This window comes from Siniperca chuatsi, linkage group LG2 (genome assembly GCF_020085105.1).
Source record: "Siniperca chuatsi isolate FFG_IHB_CAS linkage group LG2, ASM2008510v1, whole genome shotgun sequence".
Taxonomy (NCBI): domain Eukaryota; kingdom Metazoa; phylum Chordata; class Actinopteri; order Centrarchiformes; family Sinipercidae; genus Siniperca; species Siniperca chuatsi.
In genome coordinates, this window is record NC_058043.1 from 25,050,433 (window position 1) to 25,071,273 (window position 20,841).

The window sequence follows — 20,841 nt, forward strand, 5'->3', positions numbered from 1 at the left end:
CTATGAGAGAGTGGAACAATGTCAAAAAGTCACCATCTGACAGAGTAGTTCTGGCTCCCTTGGAAATTTATTAGAGCCATAAGCCTTAATTTACAGGGGAAGGTTACAAAGCAGGCAATCACCTTTGATCAGGCCCATAAACAGCAGCCAGTCAATGCTGCACTGCTCGTTAATCTGTCATTCAAAAATTCAAAGGGTTGACATCGCAGGTCAAAAAACGCATTTGTTTCTTGAATGGAAGTGAAGCCAGACAGGATCCAGCCAATAGTGAGTGAAGATGTGATTCTGCCCTGGCAGTTGTAACACTAAGGGAACATTATCTCTGAACGCTATTTATCTAACTAAGGACGTCAGCACTGTGGTTCTAACAATCCAGCCAACACTATATTTTAGTAATGCCATAAAAATCATACATGCTAATGTGGAGCAATAGTTAATTTTTAATAGTAATTAATTACGAATACATCTAATCATCACACATAAGACAAGTGGTTAAATGCATTGATTAATTTTATTACTCAGCATGTGATTGTGCATATGTAAGGCTTTTTGTGATGTATATTGATATTAAATTAAATCCTTAAAATTATCTTAATTGTGTGATCTTAATTTCAGCTATATTACTCTGTAAAAATAGGGGTTAGACACAACATCACAAACACCTACACGTAGAGTTGAAACGATTAGTTGACTAATCCATTGACAAAAAGTTAATTGGCAACTATTTTAAAAGTCGAATGATTGTTTGACTAATATTTTAAGCAAAAATTCACTGGTTCCAGCATTTTTCACCATTTGCTGATATTTTATAGACCAATCAATTATTTGATTAACCAATAGGTAAATTAATCTATAATGAAAATAATCATTAGCTGCAGCCCCACTGACATGTATGCAAACCAATACAACAGCAGCCTTGCAAAAACTATAAAACTATTATCTTTGTGACCCTTACTGTTTGTTTTTTAAAAACAGAGAAGTGTTGATTCAACTCGCTATTAGTAAGGAAATAGCTTGTTGTATGGCATTGTAATGTAGGGTGTACCAAATATTTCTAACTCCAAATTTACCGTAATAAACTGTACATGCGATAATAAACTGTTGTACATGAAATAATGTCCAACCCAATTGGTGAATACATGTCCTACTGTGCTTTTTCAGGTTGTGTTTTCTTTGTTTAACTGGCATCACTTTGAGAACCTATGGTACCCAGTGCACTGCTAGATGAAGTACAGCAGCAGACATATTGGAAAGATTGCTCTGATTGATGATGTGGAAGACACATGCAAAGTGGTTGCTGCTGCATGAGAGAATCGATACCTTATAGGACACCTGAACAAGAGCCTTCATCACTCACTACCCTTCAGAAGTCAATAAAAAAGTAACAAATTACTTTATGGAGAGATTTTTTCCAACGGTTTATAAATTATGAATACAGATAAAGCACTATGAAGAGCTGCATTAAGTCAGTAAAGAACAGTAGGGATTCAGAATATACCTTGAGCACAAGACACTACCCCACTCACACAGAGGCTATCATCATTAACAAGTCTCAATGGCTGGACATAGTGCATAGCTCCATTTGGGGAAACTCTCAATGTGTCAATCCAGGATGGATTCCTAAGAGAGTCTATGCAAAAAATTTAAAAAAACGCTGTTGCTTTCAAAGCTACTGAGGCTAAGCCACAATTTTAAGCAGGCATATTCATGAGGAAATTGCAAATCTGTATTGATGTGGCCCATGACACTCCCTTAAGAACAGGAAGTTAAGCTTACAGGACTCCAATCGTAATGACCACAGGGTATTCCTCTCTTATCAAAATCTGAGGTGGCCTGTCTTAGTGGATTTTTTTCCTCATCATAGAAAATTTGTGCAGTAGAAAAACGAGAGTAAGAACGAGACAAGGCAGACCTTTCAGTAAACTTAGAACCTGATGTAGGTACACAGTAAAAGCCTTTCAGTGAAGACAACTGACTATTTTTCCTATGGATGGCAATGCTGGTCTGTCAACGGGGCGTCTCTCGGCCCACTACTTCGTTCCAAAATAAAATATCTCAACAACTATTGGATGGATTGCCATGACAGTTAGTAACCATTAGTTAACATTGTTAACATTATACCTGCTAAACATCAGCATGTTAGCGTTGTCACTGTGAGCAAGTTAACATGCTGCCATTAGCATTCAGCTCAAAGCATTGCTGTGCCTAAGTACAACCTCACAGAGTCGCTAGCACAGCTGAGGACTCTTAGTCTTGTATACCACATTCACATACCATTTATCATGAATTACCACATTGTGGGAACTGAATATGCAGTTCTGCAGAATTAGGTTCTAGAAACGACATGTTCTTTCCTGCCCAACAAAATCCCTAATTCTTGCCTGTATAAAACTGTGCATGTTGATCTAAACTGCTAACCACAGCGAGTGGACAACGGGAGTTTCCAGAAGCACTGAATATCTCATATTATACAGTGGTACTCCCAGATGTCTGGTGAGGTTAAAATCCTCATTACTTGTCATGGTCGGACCCTAACCCCTTTGAAATGACACTGCCTTATTAGTGACGACAAATGACTACAGAGTTAATTAACCAGAATGCTCCTTAAGGGACATTATCAAATGTTTAAGAAATTAACAGATTGCCAGTTCACCAATTCTATGTAATTGATTTGTTCCCATTCAGGTTATGAACTCGTCTCTTTTCCCCATCCATTTAGCTAACCATCCGGGAAGAATTTAAAGGGGAACTTTATAGTGTCCACTTCCATGAGCACAGGCTGAATCAGAGAGAGCAGCACTCAGAGAAACTATCAAAATCATTGCCATACTGATTGCAGTTTTTCTGCTAATGAGGTGGCAGTTTGCTACTTAGTTGCAACTCATAAATACCGGCTGTCTTGCAATTAGACAAGCACTGTGTAGTAAGCCGTGAGGGAGGTGACAAACAGTAAAGGAAATGGAGGAGGCAAAGAAGCAGAGTTGATGTGGATTTTCTGCATAAACAGGCCAGTGTGAATCACAGGCATATTTCCACTTAAAGCCAACCATGTAGCAAGAGCATGCCTCATGAAGCATTAGTGGGCTTATTCAGAAAGCCATCTAGCCTGGTCTCCTTTAATTTATAAAGTCCTCAGCTTTGGCCCTGTCTTCATAGATTTGGATGAGGAGTTATGGCAAAGATAGTAGGGATGTATTACTGTTAAAATCTAAGGCCACGCTGCCATTTGGTTTAACAAAAGCATAATGACTCATCCACACAAAAGTAACATTGCAGGTTAATCAACTGCATTTACACAGTACATCTAGGTATTCACAATCATTAGCCTTTACTTTTAGTAAATTTTTTTGTAAACCTCATAAGGTCCAGCCTACTTTCTGATTATATCACATATCATGTTGACCATTCATCTATAGAGCAAAAGAAGAGACAAATCATGTAACGTCACACGTGCACACGGGCACAAAAGAGGTACTTTTGCTCTCATTACTGCTACCATCCACTTGTCGCTTTCTATGATCTGCCACTTAAAAGCTAAGGTCGTGTCCAGACCATTAGAGTATGAAGAGAAAAATGACATCTGTCTGTTAGAGAGCCGGGAATAGAACAGTAGAGCAGAAACAGAGGCGGGAGCAGTAGAGCATGGCTCCAGGATTTAGATCAGTGAGATTTGCATCATTGGCAGGTCTTTAGGCAGGGTAGGTCTAATCTCCTGCAGACAGGCTTAAGAAAGGAAAACCTGACTGTTGTGTCTCTACAGATAGGGATTTGAGTAATTAGCATAGTTAATATGAGAGGCTGTACAGAGTCATATTCAAAGGTGTCAAGTTTAAGGGGAAGATAACGCATTAATGACAAGGAATTACAAGGATGTGCAACTAAGTCAAAGTTCACCCCCATTTACATCCAAGTCCACATGTATGAACTTGGTTACAGGCATATACCCTGGGGCCAAACTCATGAATCGTTAACACAACAATAGCAAATTATTGGCACTACAAGAGTGATTCACTGGTGGTGGTTATCATGTGCCTTGACTGGTTCATAATAGATCTATCAAAACAGCAAACAGAGTTTAACGTACAAAGTTTGCATCACTTTAACAATTATCATGGCAACTGTGTCTAGGACAAACATACATAAACAGCTGGTCAAAATTTGACATCCAGCCAAAGCGTCTGGGGCTGTATCAGTAGAGTAAACTGCCAGCTGTGTGGAGACAATTTTAGGTTAGCTTCTTTATTGGTGTCTTTATTGCCACTAGCAGCAGCCATGTTGCTCTGTAACACAGAGTGTATAGTCACACTGTAACACTGCCATCGCTGTTTTTACAACAAAAATACCATACAATCAGGCTGCCGGACTGACCCTGTCGAAATTTCCATCCATTGATGAGGGCAGGTCAGGCAAAAAAGTTCATAGGGAGCGGCCCTCAGGCAAACTCAATGATGAAATCCAAATCACACTTACGATATGTTTGAAGTCTAATTTCAAAGATGATGGATAAGCTAGTATGGCAGCTGAATATAATGTTCTACATACTGCACTTTTAATGAATTACAGCTGTCAGCAATCACTGACATTGTTTTCTCAACTAATTTTCAGCATCACTCCCACTTCTCCCTCATTATCTACACTGGAACAACAGCAGAAGTTAAGCTGATAGGAGTGCATTCACTCATTGCATTCTCCATTTCAGAGGCTGCCAACATTTCCTAATGATTGCAGCCCTCCTAAATTATTGAAAAAGCCTAAGCACCTCACCAGCTACAGAAATGGCTATTAACCTTGGTGAAGCGATATTCAAATCCAGTTAGAGCTAACTTCGTCCTCTAGTATCCCTTGTGGGGAGGAAATGTAAATGTGTTCTTGCTGAGACAGATGGGGAAGCCGCCCATCGTTTGAAGTTCCAGCAAAAGAAGTCGTTGCAGAGGGCTCTCCACCCCCCTCTGTAAAATATTCAGGACTGAGTTTCATTGAGCCACCTCTCTTCCCAGTGTTTCCCTTCAAACCATGCTGGGCTTCGACACTGCTGGGTTATTACTAAGCAGGGACACCTTACAAAAAATAAAAACTTAGCAAACGTTTACAAATTCACCACTGTGCAGCGACAGTGAAAAACAGCCTTAGGATTATCTCGCTGTAGCAGACAAGAATTCAGGAGATTTGATTTATGAGAGAGTGAGACAGAGCAGGAAAAAAAAAAACACAACATCCCACTCCCCCTTTAAGAGCATCCTGGGGCTCAACCATGTGAATATTGTGATGTCCTCTGCATTGTTGTTGACAAATCATCGCAAATTGAATTCCTCAGCTTAGCTGACATACTGTCAAAGCTGATTTGATTCTATTGTAGAGATACCTGGCTGTCAATCAGTTCAGGCTCTGATACTGTGCTACAGACCAGAGAGAATCCCTGATCATTACTCTTATCACCTGGCCCAAGAGACAGAGAGAGAGAGAGAGCGAGAGAGAGAGAGAGAGAGCGAGAGAAAGAAAGAAAGCGAGAGAGAGCTTGAGAAAGAAAGCGAGAGAGAGAGAGAGAAGTGGGAGTAGTGGAAGAGAAGCAGGTATAACAGCCAGTAAATGTGAGATTAGAAGTTTTGCAAGAGTTTACTTTTTAAGGGCATGCCACTGCATACACCACTGAGTAAAACAATACATTTTGGGAACACTGGTAGACCTCCAGATTGTTCAGATTGCATGGAGTCTTACATGTATGTAGGTGATGTATGAACACGGTACAGGGTAGGTAAGCAAACCAAACTTGGGAAACACATTTTAGACATCCGGAAGAATGATTCAACAATAATAATATGATGATATCAATATCTGGGCCACTACCAAAAGGATGCTTTATATCACAGAAATTTGATATTTGTATGTGGAGAAGTAATTGTTATAATTTACTTTAGTTATAATAGATTAATTCCATTTAAATGTGACAATTTTCTCTGCACCATGTCTTTTGCCATTAAAAAAAGCAACAGCATGTGTGATGGGTCTATTAACGCTGGCAGAGCAGAGGTAATGTTACATTTGCTTGCAGGAGTGATTCTCTGATCGTCCCCAAGAAATAGGTCTACTTCCTGGTGTTGTAGACTCTACTTGCTTTATTGGATGGTGATGCTAAACTAAGTTTGTGGAACATGCATTTGTTGGAACAGATGTTAGGTATAGTTAACAATATACCAATCTGTTTCATGTTGAACTTAAAGTAGCCTAGCCCTGTTAGGGATTGCCTCCACCAGTTTGATGCTTTAAAAAGGTTGGTTATGCGATTCTAGAGAAATTCAAAACCATGACAAATACCACAATATAGAGGGAACAACCACACAGCAAGTAAAATAACTAACGTTAGCTAGGTTGTGGGTTAGCAAACTGTCACTACAGATGCTGCTGAGAAGCTAACAGCCAGAGAGGACGAGACGTTTCCCAGAGCCAGCAAACCAGCCCCAGACAGCGATACTCACAACTCTACTGCTACTATAGCTAACATCACAACAACAGCATATCTTAGCAAACTAGAAAGTAAGCTGAATGTCCGTGTGCAAGTCATTTAACGTTACCTGACACACAAATCATGGCTGGAATGGCTGGAATAGTGTTGTGTGGCTCGGTCCGAGCCACTTTGTTTATTTCCAATTTACAGAGCCAGGGCAGTGTACAAACAGCAGAGAGTTTTTTCTCAGCGCACACACAGAACAGACAGCGAGCGGACCGTGAGGAGATATTCGCTGAATTTGACAAAAAGACGTGTATTGGATTAGAATCGCATACCCCACCTTTAAATAGCCAAAGTATCATAATATCTCTGCCGTTGTTTTACTTAATAAATCTCTTTTGGTTTTTGTAACTGTTGTTCAAACAAGAAAAGAAGCAACTGGAGGCCAACAACTGTGGTTCTGGAAAGTTCCTATGGACATTATTTTCTGATTTTTTTAAATATATTATTAAAAATTAATATTAGAAAAGGGATATCCCATGCTGATCTTGAGAATCGGGATCATGAAATGTTTTCATTTTACTGGTGTTTGCAATATACTGTAAAGTACAATACATTTTCAATCCTGTGTTTGATGCAAACCACTGAGATCCACACCACCAGCTATCAAAAACACCCTGTTCCACTCAATTTAAAACCTATTTCAAGTGTCAAGACAAAAGGCCCAGTATCAGGGCAACACAGCAAAAGCAGACATGAAAAAGTAAACATGACATGAGATTGCAAAAGTCCAACTGTACTGCTGACACTGTGCAAAACAGAGTGCGCCTACTTAACTGGACCAGTGTTTACAGTATCAACAGGTTCCTACTTTGTCCTTTCAGTCAGGACATCTGTACAAGTGTTACAAACACATATACTAACCAATACAAGCCAGGGGGCTTTATTTCTGATTCCTTTTCGTGGCTTTGGCAGCATTTTATTCCATTCCGTTTTTAAACATTAGGCCTAATGCTTTGTTTCCAAAGCGGATGATATAACTGTAATTATTTGCCATTGTGTACGTAGATAAACCTAATCGGATAAATTCTGTGAGCTGTGAACAACAGCTCACAAACAGACACTGGAGGATCAAAGTGCAAGAGTTAACATTTTCACTGTGGTCTTATCTGAAATGGGGCTGCAGTCAGAAACTTTGAACTATTATGTCCTGGTGGCAGTCTTTAGGTACATCTCCCTCAGTTGGCTTTATAACTAAGCTGTGAACATGTAGGTGCTGTTAATAATGAACCAAGTGCTCACACAGCCCACTGTACAAATATTAAAATAAACTAATCAAACCTGAATGATAATAAAATTGCATATATACACACACACAGGCTTATACATACATAACAGGTTAATGTCAAGAGTGACAGATAAACGCTGTAGCCTATTTAGTATTCTATAGCAGACATTAGTGAAGAGTTTAATGAAGTTTTCCTCAGAAAAGCTCCTGTCGAATAACTCTAATTTTGAAGAACAGCGGTCATTACATGACCTGTATGATTACAATTGTTACAGCACTACAGGTTCCATTGAAGAGAGTGCCGTTACATGACCAGCGCACTGTCACACTGTTCAACTTTGCTCTGTCAAACCCCTCTGCTCAGACATGCTAACCTGCTAGCCACGTAGCTACACTAACAGCTCCCTGAGACGATGACAACGGACATACGACAGCGGAACACACCCGTGAGAGGTGAAAACCGCAGTCTAGGTCATGTAAGCTGTAGTACCTTGAGTTTGTCCAGAAGTATGTGCTTTGAGGTTGCTGTCCTCAGTCCTCTCACTGCAGCCTGGGATGCCATGGATGCCGCCATGTTGACACGGAAGACCAAAGCGAGGAGACGTCGGGAGCATGTGCGAGTTAAGACGGAGCCGTTCATAGGTCAACTGGCAGACGTGGGCGGTGCTTGAAGACGAGGCACACACGCACAAGGTCCCAAGTTCAGTTTGCACGTTCAGCATGCATGCACATTCATATTTAAGACCTATACAGTCCAGTAAAAGTGTACAGTAGTAGAGTTTGAAATGAAAAGTTATCTCACTTAATCTAATGAAAAATGCACATGTCTAAAATCCGGGCTGCAATGCAATGACACCCAAAACCCTCTAAAACTCCTCCAATCTGAAAATGTTATCAAAATATGGGCAACATCTACTTTTAAAATTATATATATATATATATATATATATATATATATATATATATATATATATATATATATATATATATACTTTGTCCTTCACCCTCCGCGGGTGGTCTCATCCTTCAAGCTCAGGTCCTCTACCAGAGGCCTGGGAGCTTGAGGGTTCTGCACAGTATCTTTGCTGTTCCCAGTACTGCACTCTTCTGGACTGAGATGTCTGGTGTTCTTCCAGGGATCTGCTGTAGCCACTCCTCCAGTTTGGGGGTCACTGCCCCGAGTGCTCCGATGACCACGGGCACCACTGTTGCCTTTACCTTCCAGGCCTTCTCCAGCTCTTCTCTGAGCCCTTGGTACTTCTCTAGTTTCTCATGTTCCTTTTTCCTGATGTTGCCATCGCTTGGTATCGCCACGTCAACCACAATGGCTTTCCTCTGCTGTTTGTCAACCACCACGATGTCAGGCTGGTTCGCCATTACCATTCTGTCAGTCTGGATCTGGAAGTCCCACAGGATCTTGGCTCGGTCATTCTCTACCACCTTTGGAGGTGTTTCCCACTTTAACCTCGGGGTTTCCAGTCCACACTCCGTGCAGATGTTCCTGTACACTATGCCAGCTACTTGGTTATGGCGCTCCATGTATGCTTTTCCTGCCAGCATCTTACACCCTGCAGTTATGTGCTGGATTGTCTCAGGGGCCTCTTTGCACAGCCTACACCTTGGGTCTTGTCTGGTGTGGTAGATCTGGGCCTCTATTGCTCTGGTGCTCAGGGCCTGCTCCTGTGCAGCCATGATGAGTGCCTCTGTGCTGTCCTTCAATCCAGCCCGCTCTAGCCATTGGTAGGACTTCTTGATATCAGCCACTTCAGTTATGTTCCGGTGGTACATCCCATGTAGAGGTTTGTCCTCCCATGATGGTCCCTCCTCCAGCACGTCATCCTCTGTTCCCCATTGCCTGAGACATTCCCTGAGCACGTCATCTGTTGGGGCCTTATCTTGGATATACTTGTGGATCATGGATGTTTCATCCTGGATAGTGGCTCTCACACTCACTAGTCCACGGCCGCCTTCCTTACGGCTAGCGTACAGTCTCAGGGTGCTGGATTTGGGATGGAACCCTCCATGCATATATATATATATATATATATATATATATATATATATATATATATATATATATATATATATATATATAAAACAGATAAAATTGAGCCAACACACTAAACACCAGACTTAATCAAAAGCCAGGCTGAAGAGGTAGGATTTAAGTTTACATTTAAAGATTTCAACACTTCCAGCTGCTCTCAGATCATCAGGCAGACTGTTCCAGCGGCTCAAGGCATAAAAGCTTAAAGCTGCCTCACCAAAGGTGTTTAGGTTTAGTCCTGCACTTTGGAACAACTAACAGACTTGTGCCAGAGGATCTGAGGGCCATACCGGTTCATACACTGTGAGCATGTGAGACATGTATGCCGGTGCAAGACCGTGAAGTGCTTTAAAAACAAGTAAAAGAATTTTAAAATCAATACGGAAACTGACTTAAAACAGGTGCAATGTGTTCTCTCCTTCTGGTTTTGGTCAGCACTCGGGCCGCAGAATTCTGAATCAGCTGTAGCTGATTTATAAGGTTTATTTTGATTGGCCAGATAGGAGAGCATTACAGTAGTCCAGCCTGTTCCATATAAGCATGCATCAGTCTCTCTGTGTCACTCAGAGAGAGAAATGGTCGCACTTTAGTAATATTTTAATGAGCTTTAAAGTTCAGATCTGAGTCAAAGACCACACCAAGGTTTCTTGTTGGCTTGGGGTAAGTCAAAGAGAATTTAATTTTGCAACCAGTTTCTGTCTCTGAGCTTTAGAACCTTTGACTAAATTTCAGTTTTATCCTGGTTGAGCTGTAAAAAGCTTTGTGACATCCAGACATTAATATCTAAATTGAAAAAGGGAATCAATTGGTCCTTTGTCGTCATGGCCACATAAAGTTGTGTGTCATCGACATAACTATAGACAGCGATGCCATGTCTCCTGATGACGTCACCGAGGGGTAACATATATTGATTAAAAAGATGTGGCACTAAAATCAATCCTTGGGAAACCCCACAGGTTATTTTGGAGGTTTTGAGGAGTTATTATTAATTGCAACAAATACCTTTCTGACATACAGATAAGAGGAAAGCCAGTTAAAAACAGTTCCTGACAGCCCAATGTGATCCCTCAGTCTAATTAAAAGAATATTGTGATAAACTGTATCAAAAAAATTACATCAAGTAGTACCAACACTGAAGGTTTATTGGCATCTAGATGTATTTAATATTTTACTTAAAAATGGATGATTGGTCTGTAATTGCTCTGAGGGATCAAGGGTACTTTTTTTTAAAGAGACTTCATAAGTGCAGTCTTTAATGCTGTGGGGAATATGCCTCGTTGCATCGAGTGATAAATTGTAAGGACCTCCTCAGACACTGAATAAAAAAATAATTTTTTAAAAGGAGGTTGGGATTGGGTAAAGGGAGGACTTCATTGTTGTTATTACTTCACCATTGCCATTTCAGCATAAACCAGGCAAAAACTGTCCAGCAGGCGTTCACACTGTATGCTGGGTGTTTCTTCAGCTGTCACGGCATTGTGGAGTTGACAGATATTAGACCTGATGTTGGCTTCTCTTTGAAGTGGTCCGCAAATTCATCACATTTAGAAGCGATAAGATGGTTGCTATGGTCTGTAACAGGGTTAATGAGGTGATCGATGGTGTTAAAAAGCACTCTGAGGTTGCTTATGTTAGAAATTTTCAGGTTAGAAAAATATAATTGCCTGGCAGTCTGCATTGCTTTATTATAGATTTTTAATTTTTCTGACAAAATCTCTTTATGCACATGTAACTTATTTAAATATCATTGTTGGAGATCTTTTGGAATTTTATATAAATAAGACTGAACATTTATGAGGCCAATATGTTTTTCTAAGTAGTTATGCTGTAAGATGTTGGTGGATATACATCATTTTTGTTTGTTGTTGATTAATGTGTCCAATGTGAGTAATCCCATAAGGGATGGGTAAAGTTCTGTGTGCCTAATGCACACATTTATATTTATTTATTCATATTTATGGAAGTATACTGTACACTTAAAGTGTACAGGAGTAGTTTAAAATTCAAAGTTCACTCAGTCCAATGAAAATGTCTAAATTTAAAATTCAGGCTGCACTGCAAGGCAATGAATACTATGCATTTATCTGTTTTTCTGTATACTGTACATATAGGAATTTTGGTGTTTTGCTGATTAATGTGTCTAAATAACCCTAAATATGTCTAAATACCCTTGTCCAGTCAGGGTTGGTCAATTTAAATTACTGGACAAGAAAAAAAAAAGTTCATTATCATTTTATATTTTATTAATTCATTAATTTGACAATGAAGTCTGTACATTGTTTGGAAAATGTGTTTGTTTCTTATTGTGCGTTTTGTAATTTGGAGGAACATATTTTAAGTTGTCTTTGTAGCTATTGAACTCACAACTAAATCTTTATATTCGTCAACAGCATGGAGTTAAAATTGCTCATTTTAAGCGTGTGATTGACATGAACTGAGTAGACACTAAAAGGCCCAATATGGATTTTGAATGTCTGAGCACTCCAGCTCCACCCATTATGTGACCTTGTGAGTGGGACAAACAATCATTGCGCTCAGCTGAGAGGTACTGGTAAGGAGTGTGGGATGTGTGAGCTGATCTTGTCTGAATAGCTAAATAGCCCACTCACACAGCCCTCATTACATGCCGCATCTTGAAAGGGCAGAAAGGGCAAACCGATCATAAAGAGCAGTGATTATGACAGAGGGAGAGGGAGAGGGATGAGATACTCACTTAAAAACCATCAGTGTCAGCAGGCTAGGGAGGACAAGACAGAGGGGAGGCAATGATGATGAACAGCTACAACCAAGAGATCTTTTTCTAAGCCCTGTTATGGTCAAATAACTAAATCTGCATTGTAAAACCTTGAAAAACTTTTAAAATGTGCAAATGTAAACCACTTTATTGTCAACTGGGAGGGAATTTATCTCATGTTTATTTGATATTTTTGCTCCTAACCCCCTTCTTTTGGGTGAAAGCTTTTGATAGTCAGTGATCCATATTCCGCACAGTGAAATATTCTTCGACGGTTGCTGGCCTTTTTAAACTATCCACAGTAAGCGCAGAAATTAAGTGCAAAGTGCTGCACTGGCATAATATTACAGAATGTCAACAAATCCTGCCAAATGCATAAAGCGCGAGCCCTGTCTCTTTGTGTCAGTGAAGAGTGTCACGCTTAACTTAAGTTCAAAAATTCACTAAGAGCCAAAGCCAAGCAGAATAACTAAAAGATGATTCACTTGAACATTTTCAGGCTTTTGTTTCTTTTTTTCTTTGTCTCACCATGGACATGTTCTCCTCTTAAGGGAATTGATATTCAGACAGGAATGTCAGAATATCAATGGCCCTTACTAATGCAACTCAACATTTCTCATTTGGGATGTTGTCCTGTCTTAAAAATGTGGTTTTTTTTTCTGCAGTGATAGCAATCATGTCATTATTGTCCTAGAATACAAAGCAACTAGTGCTGCTTTTTCTTGTTTACAAAGCATCTTAAATTTGTGACACATTTTGGAATTTGAGTTCAATGGGCACTTTACAAAGAAACTACAAAGAAGCTACAATAATATCTCTGATGTCTTTACATTATCTCATCCAAAAAATCATAATTGCTTCTACAGATGCATGCTAATTTCCAGAATGAATAAAATGTCGAAAACAAAACATTATCAAGACTATAATATTTAGTAAAACACACCACTGGAAAAGCAGAGTATTTAGGTCTTATACTTCCTTTAAGGGTTTAATTAAAACAGAAATCAATTCAAAGAATAAAAGCCAACACACTAAAAACCAGACTTAAATCTTGAAGTAGATATCAAACCATTGCCATAAATCATAAAGCTGTGATACCATTATGTTTTCCTTCAACACTTTGACAATAGATAACATAAGATTAATATTTTATATGTTGCATTTCTGCTCACTGTGGGTGTTTGGTTTGAGTGTAATTGACATTTTTATGACACTGAATTCCAGCCAAAAAACACGAGTTAAAATATGTACATCTTCTTCATACTTTCTGGTTATTTTCCCTGGTTGTACACTCTTAGTGGCCCTCTGGGTAATAATAATGTTGCACGTCCCATCTTTTCTTCCCTTTGCTCCCCTCCCCTGAGGAAAATGAGCGAATGTGGCGGTAGAGCAACTAATTTGAGGCTTCCCTCAATAATCTATCGTCAATTTCCCCTCAGAGGGCTGCAAGTCATCAAGAATACCAGAGACGGCGAGCCACAGCTCCCAACAGGGCTCACAGCTAGGAGCTGACACCCTAAGCCTGCCTGGACCACACTGTCGATCTCTGTTTGTCTGCCATTCCCCTTTTCCTTTTCATTTCTGTCTGAGGTGTCTCTCACTTTCTCTGTTTCCACTCGCTGTGTTACTTTCACTCTTTGCTTGCCCTTTGTTGTTCTCCCTGTGTCTCTTTGCTTCTACTCTCCCTGCCTCTCCCTCTCTGTGCGTCTTCTCCTCTCTGACCTGCCTGTTAACCACATATCACAGCTGTGGGTTCAAAAGAGAATTCAGCACTGTCCTCCTCACTGCAGGGCCCTCTTCAAAATTCATTGAGACAATGACAGTGAGGTTCTGCCCATCTCATTAATGTGACTAGCTGGACAGCATAGCAGATTCCACAAGCATCCGAAAGGTTTTGCTTCTCCGTCTGTCTGTCTCATACTTTCTCTCTCACACACACAGAGCCTGGACACTTTAATGACCCTTTCTCTGACTGAATGCAAGAAAGCCTTTAAGGAAAGCAGACATGGCCAAGCACCAACTTACTAGGTTTGACCTCTGTGTGAATATATGTATATGATGCACTGAGGCCAAAAGTACAGGCAGTGCATACTAGAATAAGAGCACATCAGTGCATACAAATTCTGAAAGTAGCTTTTCAGCTTTGTAACAGTGTTGTGATTCTTCTCAAAGCTAGAGTTTAGACTCTGTTTTATGATATGTTTACATATAGATTTATGTGGCATTAGCTAGCCAGAGAACAGTTTTTTTTATCTGACAGAATACCAAATGAGTGAGAGAGATGGGGAATTAATGCACTTAACTGCTGAGTCAACAAGCAAGGAATCTAGCAGCTTAGTCACACAGACAGCAAGCAGACTGCTTGACAGGGAAATTAAAATAGGCAAGAAAGTCGCTACGAAGACCTGAGAGTGACGGAGATCGGACAAAGGGAGAAAGTGCAAGAGATGGGCAGAGGAGGGGACGGTCGTTGCCACCCTGTGCTCAGCATATCTTTTGATATGACAGACGGCAAACATAATTAGTCATCATTTTCTGTGCTAACCCTCAGAGTTCACAATGTCACAGCTATGCATATGTATGAGCCTGAGCCCTTCCTTTCATCCTTCCATTTGCTACCAAAGAGTTTGGACAGATTATGACCCAGTAAACATTTTTCACTCCAGAAGAAGAGCAGGGAAGACTTTCTCCCACTGGTGACTGCCATACCTCAGCATCACCCACAATAACTTTCACTTTCCTACCATAAAATCCATAACAGCCCAAGAACATAAGATTGTCAAAGCTTGGCTTATGTCTGCTCTGAATGTCAGTGCTGGAGAGTGAATCAATACAGCGACAGGAGCTGCCACATCTTAGCTATCTCTCTCCCCCAGATGTCTGTCAGCCACACTCAGCTGGAGGCCCTCCATTAATGTGCTGTGGAATAACATAGTCAGTGGGTCTCCATGCTTGGAGACAGGTGCATCAAACAGAGCTTGTGAAGTGTTGGGTCTACGAGTGTGTGATGCTCCAGCAGGTTTTGCAGCAGTTCCCTGGATGGAAATAACCAGCTCGGATCAAAGCAGGTGAAACATAATATTATGATATCATATGAGAGAAGCACTCATGGGGATGATTGAATTGTTAATCTTGTATGCATATGAGCGGATGCATGGAGAAACATTGGTGGACTTCTCAGAACATCTATACAGCACAGATCATGTTCATTAAGGGGTTTAGCTGCACTGCAGAGGGAGGCGGTTATGGAGGCTTTCTTGTATTCCCACAATGGAAAACTAATGCTGACAAACTCTCAACTTCAACAGCATCTGAAACGCTGGCTTCAATAGATAGGCTCTGTTTTATTTCAGGCTTCAGTATCACAAACAGCATGGCTCACTGCACTGGGGAGCATGGGATTCATAACCCAAACAAAACCAAACATTGCACCTGATAAACACACAAACGCGCACGGACACCCACAAACACGCACATCCCCACACACACAAACAGTCATAAACACAGTGGCAAGGCCAACAGAGGCTGGGAAAGTGCTTAGATGTGCATATGAGAGAGTAAGAGAAGCCAGATTCCTTCACTAGCCTCTCAGCACACGCTGTGCCACTTTCGTCACCAAAGGGGGACTGGGTCATGCTTTAAAACTTTTAGCTGCTCCTCTCTCGCTTTTTATTCCCTTTACAAACCTCCAGCACATCAGCACCCTCCTTGCCTGTGACCTCAAAGAGGCAGCAGGATGCCTCTCACCTTGCCTTTTTCTCTGAAAGCGATATCTTCACATGGACACGAAGATGTGCAGAGACAGACGGAGCTGTATTGGCCAGTCTCTGAACTCATGGAACATAAACTAAACATGATTGTTGCACATAAAGCTACAGGCACACTATGAGAGATAACGTCTTTTTTGAGTGTTTTCATGTGTGGATGCATGCTCGAGATCCCAGGTAGGGCATGAAAAATGCATGCAGGTGTGATGGTTGGAAATGTCAATAGAGAAATCAAAGCAATCAGGATGGTTCTCGAAGGGGATGTTGGTGTGATAAATCATGTTGTTCCTGACGGAGGAGGAGGAGGAGGGTGAGGCAGGCATGGCTGGAAGAGGGGTGCGCATGGCAAGGTGCAGTGTGCTCAACCATATGCCTTAGGGAAAAGCTCGAAGATGCACTTTATTCAAGGGTGTGATTCAGAGTGTGACTCTTGATGCAAAGTCATTTGTGACACAGTGACCTTTGCAGGGCCCCGTTCTCTCTGTAAGTTATTTCTTTGATTTAAGCCTTGTGTTACTGCCTCTCTCTCTTGGGAAATGATGACAGATACACCCATGGCCTCGAGATTAGCTCAATAGGACGTTATTGCCTACATCAGAAAAGCTGCTACACTGCAAGATCATTGATGGATGATAGCTCCTAAAATGGTTTTCCGGGCGAAATGATATCCAAATGCATTTTTTAGTAGCGAAAATGTTTTCTGTTGCTGCTGTTTCTGCACAGGGACACATGATGATTAAACGTCTTGGTTTTCATCACATAATATAGCTGGAAATAGCAGTTGGTTGTTTACCACACTGCCACTTCCCATTGCCAACTGAAGTATTACTTAAATAATGCAATGACCGCAAGCAGATGTGAATGTCATCTCAATAGCTAATACCTACAGTTCAAACTCCCAAGGCAGCCAGCCCTTCACCCTTAAAGGCTGGTGAATAACTAAGGCACAGTATCATTCTCCATGTGGATGCATGTGGATGAGAGAAAGAAAAGGAAGGAGTTATCTGAGGCTCCATTAACCTTGTTTGTGTAGAGGCACCTCCACTATCCTAAGCCCACATTGCGTGGGGAACCTCAGGGGACCCTCCACTAATTAACCTTGTGGAGACACCCTCAGTAGAGGGAGGCTGGGGCCAGAATAATAAGGAGGCCTTTGCCAGGCCATTAGCAGGAAGATTAACACATCCAACTTTAAAGTAGCTTTTTGACACAAAACCAATATTTGTCTGGACTGGCTTGGTCCGGGGTTTGACACAACTGAATTCTAAGTGACACGTGTGTTTCAGCCCCTCACAAAGCTCGGTCATCACACAGCCTTTTTCATGGCAGCTCTATTATGAGAAGGTATGGTGTTTATCTGAACATCTGTAAATAGAACATACATTATAAAGATGTATTTTTATTACATATCCTTGAACAACTCATTCTGTAACACATTTATTTTACAGTAGAGTTTGAGGCAAGAGGAGACTGCATAGCGTCTCTGTGCTCTTTGGTGCCAAAAGTGTGACAGTAATATGGTGCACATTTGGTGTATCAAGTCACAGGTGCATGGAGCTCACTATAGCATTCACTGGGGGAAGGCGGGGAAAAACCTTGATTTATTACAGTCTAACACAAGACTAACTTAGATTCATTAATTCTCCTGACCTGCGTATCAGGACTGTGGGAAGAAACCATCATGAACACTGGGAAAACATGTAATCACAAACTGGGAAACAAACCGAGGAGGGAATGTGTTGCTGTGAGATGTTATGGCTTACTACTAAGCACCATATGGCATAGGGCTGGGTTCTGTGCTGAAACATTTTCCCCGAAATGAATGAATGCATCTTTCATCAGCCTAATTTGCACATATTCCAATGTGGTATTATATAAATTGCATTTCTCAAGTGGGGTCTGTTGGAAACAGCACATCTCTTTAATTTAAATCCCTGAGTCTGGGTCCACATAGTCCACATTCCAATTGCAGCCCATGTGCATCTCCAGAGTGGATTGTATGTATTCAACTACGCAAGGACTATGTGGAGATGGTTAGGTTGGAAAGGGCTCTTGAATTTGAATTACTTCACAGAGAAAATACATATCTGTATACATACAAGGCAACACCAATAATTTCTGAAAACTTAAAAAAGGAAGTGGAATAAAAAGTTTTTTTTTCTCCACAGATCCAGTTATTCTCTCACCTTATATTGAATGATGCTCTCTCACCCTTTTAACACTCTTTGTATTAACAGGGTAAAAACTACACCTAAATCAATCATCCTTTCCTTTATCATTATTGAGACTCTAACATGATATGCATTTCAGGTAATATTGTCCAACCCTTTCATGAATGAAAATGACAAAATGTTCTATTATGTACAGTCATGCAGATGAATACAGGAAAAGCCGATAAAATAGATCCCTCGAAGATTTGAAAACTGCTAGCATAAACATGCATGTCTGCAAGCAGGTGAAAGTTAAGATCTTTGTCTGGTTTTATCTCAGATTGCTTGACATGCTGGATTTGTGCCAGTAGTTGCGTAATAAAAAATGCATACAAAGGTGAATGTGGCTCTGTCTCACCAGCTTTTTATCAGGACATGCCATCACATAACTTGTTCTGTGTATGATCCGATTCAGCCTTTATCTTTTTCTTTATTTCCCTTCCCTACAGTGTGTTTTACTCTAACCTTATCTGCAAAACACACCTGCACAATGTTTGGGTGTTTGCCACATCCCTATCTTGCATCCCTTCACTAAACTTTACAGCAAAATAAGGAAGTTTTGCACTTCTACCCAAGAGAAAAACAACAGAAATCAAAAAAATCCAAGACAGCATTTCGAGACTTCAAAAGAAAAGGACACAATGCATTTCAATCTCTTTCTTACTAACTCCCCCATGCCATTTTTTTTTATTCAACCTACACCCACAGGGAAAGAAATGTCATATCTGAAAGGTGACTGGCTGTTAGTCACACTTCAAAAGGAGCACTGAGGAGGTGGTCAAGGCTGAAAGCTGTAAAAATTATCACTTCTTAACCCCTCATTGATTTGGACGTATTTTATTGTGTTATGCAGCGTTGTGAATTCCTAAGGAAATGGTGCCGGAGTAACTTTGTACGCTGGAGCCGGGCGACAGCATGGTGCGTGCTCAGAGACCTTCTGGGCTTCATGCATAATGCTCTTTGTGTTTCCTGGGAAGGATGGACGAGTGACAGGGAGGACTGAGTCCCCTCCAGAATCTCAAATGGATTACGCTCACTTTCTCCCCCTTCTCATCTAGCTCTCTCCCTCTCTCTTTCATGTGATTCGCTGGAAACAGCCAACATCATTGATGTGGCCTTTTCCTGTGTGTGGCATGAGAACAAAAGAATTGCGCTTCCTTAGCATGCTATTGCTGTTCTTTCTCCCACTCTTTTCTCTGTTCATCCTCTTTTCTCCCTCCGATCTGTTCTTCTACCTTTCTTTTATCTCTCATTTTGAATGATTTATTTTGCAAGGATGTCTTACCTGTGCTCTAAGAGTCTTACGTGTGACTTCAAAAGTTTTCAGATTCATTTCAGTTATTTCCATTACAGTCATATTACAGTTATATTTCACATATGAAATTTGTCTGTTTTGTACATAATACCACTTATTTCTTTTCTAGCAGCCAGCCAGATATACATTCTTGTATAAGCAACACACCTTGAATAGAAAGGGGGTCGTCCTGCATTATAGTGAAATTAAATGAACTTGACATGTATAGCCAGAACTTCCAAATTCATTAGAAAACCCTGGTTCCTATTACAGTGGTCATACCATATTTCTGAATTTCATTATGCTGTGTTTCATTACATAACAGCACAGCACCCATTAGCCTGTTGCACCCACATTTATAACTCCATGAATTATGAATCAGTTTCCTTTCATCACAGTTGGAACGCTCTCCCTGATGTGCAAATTACACTCAGGAAAACAACCACAGCAGAGTTAGTTCACAGAATCCCAACCTCCAAACCAGTCTGCCTGGACTGCTGACGTAGCACAGAAAAACTTTAAAGTCACATGGTTCATTGTCTACAACAACATTGCATTGACCTCATTGGACACATTACTTGAACCCCTTCCCCTATATGTATGTAGTATACAATAGATTTAAGACAACACAATCTGGTTTTAACATTCTGTGGTTTGCTCTTTGACTGACATTAAGTAGGAGCTAATAGATAACTGCAGCCCCAACGTGCCCCTGGAGGAGGCCCTCGGGGCTGAGGATGTATTGACAGCAGATGTATACTCACAGCATTGCCCTGTCCACACAATTCCTCAAAGCCTGAGACTCCCTGTAGTGCTTTATAATGTTCTCAGATATCCAGGTCAGCCACTAGCTACATTCACACTCCATACAAGCCCATGAGCAGAGATTAGTGAAACATAAATCAGGGAAGCGAGAGAGGAATGGGCCCCTGGCGTAATGCAGAGGCTATTATGAACTCAAATGTGCACTCTTTTCAATAAAAACATAAAGTATGATCTGGCTTCAGGAGAGTCGAAAGACACTTACAAGAACATTAACAAGAGGTGTTCTCTGAG

At 40.7% G+C, this 20,841-nt stretch overlaps 1 protein-coding gene across 3 annotated transcripts in view; it reads right to left on the reverse strand.

Annotated features, from left to right (window-relative positions):
• suclg2 (succinate-CoA ligase GDP-forming subunit beta) overlaps nucleotides 1-8,380 on the reverse strand; it is a 91,288-nt gene extending 82,908 nt beyond the window's left edge. For all 3 annotated transcript variants that reach the window (XR_006374562.1, XM_044166564.1, XM_044166573.1), the window contains exon 1: nucleotides 8,224-8,380. Coding sequence is in view for 2 of the 3 variants with exons in the window: in XM_044166564.1 (XP_044022499.1) it covers nucleotides 8,224-8,373 (150 nt within the window). In the remaining variant the exon portion in view is untranslated. The remainder of the gene's footprint in view (nucleotides 1-8,223) is intronic.
• Nucleotides 8,381-20,841: the final 12,461 nt, after the last annotated feature.